We start from the raw sequence: 6000 nt of genomic DNA on the forward strand, positions 1-6000 counted from the left end.
TCAATCTGATGAGCTCAACTCCTAATGTTTGAGGATATTTATATTTGGTTGCATTATATTAATTGTGGGAACACAATTCCTGTTTATTCTAGTCCTCCTGCTAATTGAATCAACAGAGGGATAATTGGGTTGTTGTTTTAGGAGGCGCATGCTTGTCTGTGTGCCTCTGTAAATAAGTGCTCAAAAATGTGTAAAGGTTGGTTCCAGTTCAACATCTGGCTTCCTGGAACATAAGAGTTAAAACATGCCGCAATGTTCTAAATTTACTTACACTGTAATGGATCAGCCAGAGCATTTCTGAGTATATTTGGTGCTTATCCATAGAGCACTATCTTCACATCATGACATTTTCATGCAGAAGTCTCTCAGCAAGGTCCCATAATAGTAGAGCTTCTGGAGAAGCAGGTCAGCTCAGACAGCAACTCCCTAATTTCTGCATTTTCCTGCAGATTTGCAGTCCTAGCTAGTTGCTGTCTGATATTTTCTTGAACAGCAGAATGCTGATGTCCTCACAATTATGCTTATTGCAAAATACAGCCCATATTTATAAACTAGGGTGCCTACTTTTGTGAATGTGTGGAATTAAGGGACTGGTAAATGCAGGAGTAGCGTGCCATCAATGTCACAAAATTTCGTCAGTGACCTTAAAATATGTGTATCATAGAATTACTTTTAAATTTATTTGATGCCCTCTTTGCACATTGTTGGGGATGAAATGAATTACAAAGCGGGTGACTCGCTTGTAATGGTCTAATTTAGAGAAACAATGAATCGTGCCACGCAAACCTTGAGTTATTGATTGTGTATTTGTGAGGTCATGGGGAGAGACAAGTTGACCCAATGGTCACAAGTCACACTGATGAGATACAGAGAGTTGTGTGATTATATAGGTTACAGTCACTTAACAATTAGCAAACCGTTAATTGCAGGATAATGAGTAAGTAGGCACTTTGCCCAGTCAGTAGCCCCAGTCACGTGATGTCTGGACAGTGCTAGTTAGTGGCTGATAAGCAAGTGTTAGTATGACAATGGATTCTTGTAAAAGAAGAACATTCCAGTGCTGGGAAAGAGTTCACTAATCAGGTGTTAGTACAGCTACAAGGTCAACCACCTCCCTGAGCCTGGGAATGTACAAACTTAACAAGCTGACACTAACATGAGATTTAAAATGGATTCCAGGCTTTTAATATGTGACAAGATGGCTGCTTTGGTTGTAAAAAATCTCCCACACCCATCAAGCAAATTCTTATTTTTTTCATTTCCCTGCAGGTCCAAGCAGAGTTGAAAATGCGATGGAGATGCTGGCTGCTGGTAAATCACTTTGAATGTACCAGCTGTGTCTTTGGCAAACACTTCACGTATCTGGGGAAATGCCCCAAACCCAGGTCCAACAGTTATATCTACAATAGCAGCTCCTACTATAGTGATACCAGGACGTCCAGCATGCAACTGAACACAGCACCAATGACAGAACTGCAAGCACACAAAGCTATTCCAATGGAACAGTTCATCCAGACTCGTGTGTCTGAGAGCAGCGAAGGAGAAGCAGACATTGGAGAGAGCCAGATGTAAGGACAGATCTGGACAAACCATGTCCAACATTAAGTTTTGTAAACTGTGAAGTCTTTTAATGTAAGAAGTGAGTTACAGTCACAATCTGAACCTACTTTGTGACTGACCTCTTTTCATTGTAAATATTGAATTTTGCAAGTGACCAGGTTTATTTGGAAGGCATTTTAAAACCATGCTCTTTCAATGTTCTGTCTTTGTAGAACTGGGCCTTGGACAAGAGAAATCTATCATTGAATTTTGGCCCACACAGTCAGCTGATGTCAGAAGAGTTGCTACAATTATATGTGTGTGTGTGTGTGTGTCTGTGTGAGTGAGTGAATGAATGAGTGTGTATTTGTGTGTGTGGGGGGGTAATTTGATTTAATTTTGATTTGATTTATTATTGTCACATCTACCTAGGTGCAGTGCAAAGTGTTTTTTTTGTGTGCAATACAGGCAGATCATACCATACAAAGTGCATAAGAGTAATAGATCAGAGCAAGGAATACAATGTTACAGCTGCTGAGAAGGTGCACAAAGAATGAGGCCAGCATCCAATTTGAAATTTGAGAGGTCCATTCAGCAGTCTAATAGCAGCGGGGAAGGTACTGTTCTTGAAACTGTTGGTACGTGTGCTTAAGTTTTTGTATCTTCTGCCTGATGGAAGAGGTTGGAAGAGATTGTAACCAGGGTGGGAGGGGTCTTTGATTATACTGGGTAAAAACAATGACTGCAGATGCTGGAAACCAGATTCTGGATTAGTGGTGCTGGAATAGCACAGCAGTTCAGGCAGCATCCGAGGAGCAGCGAAATCGACATTTCGGGCAAAAGCACTGGCTACATTTTCAAGGCAGTGGGAAGTGTAGACAGAGTCAATGGATGGAAGCTTGGCTTGTGTGATGTGGGTCGTGTTCACAACTCTGCAATATTGTCTCTCTGAGCGAGTGAGTGGTGTCTGTGTGTAAGTCTGTATCTGTGCCAGTGTGTTAGTCTGTGTGTCTGTAGCTGTGACTGTGCCTGTGGTTGTGTGTGAGAGAGTCGGTGTGTAGGGTTGGTCACAATGACTTCTGCCTGACACTCATTTTTCAGGTTCAGATTGATTGGTCAGTGCTTTAAGGAGCAATGTCACAGAGGAAAAAAAGAAGAAAATCCCAACTCAAGCGTGGTCCGACCTTATCTGCTTACTTTGGGAACAACTATAAGTTTACTTTTGTAATATATACCCACATCTGAACATGTGCCTCCTTCTTTGCGTTAAGTCAAGTGACCTCCTTCCTGCTTCAATATGTAAACCGTTACAGTCTTATCTTTTAGTATCAAGCCCTATAAGGTTTCATAACGATACCCAGCTTGTACATACAGTGCACTAAGGTAAACATTCCCCTCACCCCCAGTTTTGGGACATTATCTAAAATATAAACTAATAAGCCATTAAATTTATGTATTTAATGTTATTGTTGTGAGCTTCTTTTTTAAGAAAGAAATCTGTACTCATTTGAAATGTGCCCAGTCAATAAACTTTATCAAACTATACCCTGAAAGTCATTTGCAGAATCGCGAGCTCTCAGCTTTTGTTTGGTCTGAATCTTCTGGTCTGAAATCTGGGGTTTTCAACTTGAATCAGGCAAATTTAGGGAGCTTCTATTCAAACCTCCAAGGCAGAAGCCTCCATCATTAAAACAGTTGAGAGAAGGATTAGGAACAGCAGAGTAAATCACCACGGAGACCCCCCTCCCCATTTATGGTCATAGCTGTAATATTGCAGGCTTTAAGGTCCCACTGCCACTTTATCAGCTACTGAGAGAAGGTAATTAGGAAGGGGAGTAGTGTGCCATATCGGTGAGAGGCTGAGGGTACCAAAACTTTGGAGAGAAGAGTGGTGAGGAAGTGGGTGAGGAGGTAAAGTGGGTCAGGTGTTGCAGGAGGGTAATGTGTTAAGATATCCAAGAAGGGGTGGTTGGATTAACTGTTGATTTGGGAGTGGGGCAAGTGAGCTGTTGGTCAATCAGTTATCCATGGGGGGGGGTTCTCTACAGGCAGGACCTGTCATGTGTTTGTGGCATGGAATTCAGGAGTCGATGGGGAAGGGGGGGGAGGGTCTGATGGAGGAGGGGGAGGCAAGATGATTCAGTGAGAGTGATTGGGTTGTATGTTTTATAGATAGTCAGGAGTTACAGTCTGCTTTAACTCTTATACATTTCCCTAGGTGGAAGGTAACTAAGTTGAACCTTCCAAACTCTCTGACTTACCAGGTAATCATTACATCCCCACTTGTAATTTTCAGGGAACTTTGTTCTCCAGCTATCGATAAAAATGAAAATTTGGATTTCCTAAGATAGACCGAAGATTATTATTGCTAAGTGTCCACATGACAGATGTCTTCACCATTGTATGGCAGAAGTGAATATTATAAATTCTCCCACCCTGCTTTTGACCCCGGTTTAAAAAAAAGAAAAATCCATCGCTGGGTTCAGAAAAACAAAAAGAGCTTTCATTTATGTGCAACCCTTTTGCATCCTTAGGGTATACTGAACTGCTTTAAGAACACAGGCACATTAGTATGCCACTCAGTCCCTTCTCGGCCTTTTGGCTCGGAATATGTGTAGTTCCTGAGGACCAGAGGAAGAGATTCTGCTCAAGTGCTGTCGGTTCGACGCAGTAGACGTGTGCTGGCGGGGAAGAAACCACGGGGATCGTGTTGCGAGTCGTCGGAGCTGCTGGGGACCATCGCTGGATCGTGATTGGACGTTGGAGGATCGTTTGGTTGTGCTGACCTGCTCTTGGTGGATCTTTATGCTGGCTTCGCCAATTCAGGTACCAGCCAACCTCCGAGCTATGGCCTCAGCAGCCGCTCGCAGCCCTGGCCAGGGCATTCGCAACACAGTCAGGGTGACTGTGAAGAAGGTGGAGGAGCACACACCGGTCGATCGGACAGTGTTCATGAAGAAGATTTTGCTGGAGTGCTGCGGGTTTGAAGCAGCGGACAAGTACTGCCTAAGACCAGTAAAGTACCACAAAACAGCATGGGAATGCTGTCTGGAGGCACCTGGAAGGAAGGGTAGGCTGTAGCGGAGCAGACGGCAGATGGCAGACAGTGGGGAGGTGCAGCAGCCGATCCAAGCTCCTTCAGGACAGACGGAGGAAATGGAAGAGGAGGGATCAAAGGAGGCAGAGGATTGGATTACCGTGAAAAGCAGGAAGAGGAAACCTCCCAAAGCCACCCAGCGAAGGGGGAAGTGACACCTACACGGCAAGGATACAGGCAGCTCTTCCGACGGTGAGGACGGGCGCAAGGAGGGTCATCACCAGAGGAAGAGACAGAGCGCCGCGGGGATAAAGGAGGGGAGCACCGCCCAAGCAGGAAAAGACGATCCCTCTGAGGGGATGGGTAAAGGCCTCCCCCCACCCAGTGAGAACCAAGAGGTACCCACCGGCCCACAGCTCCAGGTAACTGGGAGCAGCGGTCCTGTGACAGCTCTGCTGTCAGATGGAGAACTGAACTATACGGACCCTGGGCCCGACCCGAAGACACCAGAGCAGGGAAATGGCTCCATTGTGGAGCCGGACAGCTACCTCAGCCCTGGGAGGGTCCAGCAGTTTGCCGTCACCACGGGGATGCACACAGCTACCCCAGAGGGGCAAGACCAGCAGCAAATGGACAGTGTCAATCTTGTAACCTGTTAAAAATTGCCAGCATCAATGTGCGTAGCATCAAATCGGCTACGCGATGTGTTTCTACGATGGCCTTCCTGGCCAACGTTAAAGCCGACGTCCTGTTTCTGTAGGAGTGTGGGATACCGCACCTTAGCAGCTACACGAGATGGTCGAGCTTGTGGGCCCATGGGCTGTCAGTTTGGTCGGGGGGCAACAATAGCCGCGCCTCCGGCCTGGGTATCCTGTCGCGAGGAGGCAACTTCACCATCTCCGAGGTTAAGGAGGTGGTGGGCGGGCGCCTCCTCGTCGCCGACGTCAGGTACAGGAATGCTCCCCTGAGACTGATTAATGTATTACGCCCCAGTGGGTAAGAGTGAACGGTTGGCCGTCCTGCAGCAGCTTCCAGGCTGGTCATTCTGGCCGGAGACTTCAACTGTATCATTGACGCAGATGGACGAACCGGCGGGGGGGACAGTAAACTGGACGCCACGTCCAGAGCCCTGATGGACACGGTAAAAGATGCCAAGCTGCACGACGTCTTCAGCACCCCTGCAGACGGAGCGCAGCGTAGATACACCTGGTCACGGGCAGACGGGTCTATCCGCTCAAGGATAGATTACCTGTTTGTGTCCCGAACGCTCTCGGTCAGATCCACCGACGTCAACCTGGTGTTCTTCTCTGACCACTGCCCCCTGCTGGCCGACTGTCACCTACAGGATGAGCAGCGGGCTGGAAAGGGAACGTGGAAGCTGAACACCAAGCTGTTGACCCCGGGAAACATCGAGGAGCTCAAGA

The 6000-nt window shown here is 46.7% G+C and overlaps 1 protein-coding gene across 1 annotated transcript in view; it reads left to right on the forward strand.

Annotated features, from left to right (window-relative positions):
• LOC122561916 (glucagon-like peptide 2 receptor) overlaps window positions 1-1917 on the forward strand; it is a 73073-nt gene extending 71156 nt beyond the window's left edge. Inside the window, exon 13 of the mRNA XM_043714242.1 lies at window positions 1270-1917. Within this exon, the coding sequence (XP_043570177.1) occupies window positions 1270-1572 (303 nt within the window). The 3' untranslated portion in view covers window positions 1573-1917. The remainder of the gene's footprint in view (window positions 1-1269) is intronic.
• Window positions 1918-6000: the final 4083 nt, after the last annotated feature.

Source organism: Chiloscyllium plagiosum, chromosome 24 (assembly GCF_004010195.1).
Source record: "Chiloscyllium plagiosum isolate BGI_BamShark_2017 chromosome 24, ASM401019v2, whole genome shotgun sequence".
Taxonomy (NCBI): Eukaryota; Metazoa; Chordata; class Chondrichthyes; order Orectolobiformes; family Hemiscylliidae; genus Chiloscyllium; species Chiloscyllium plagiosum.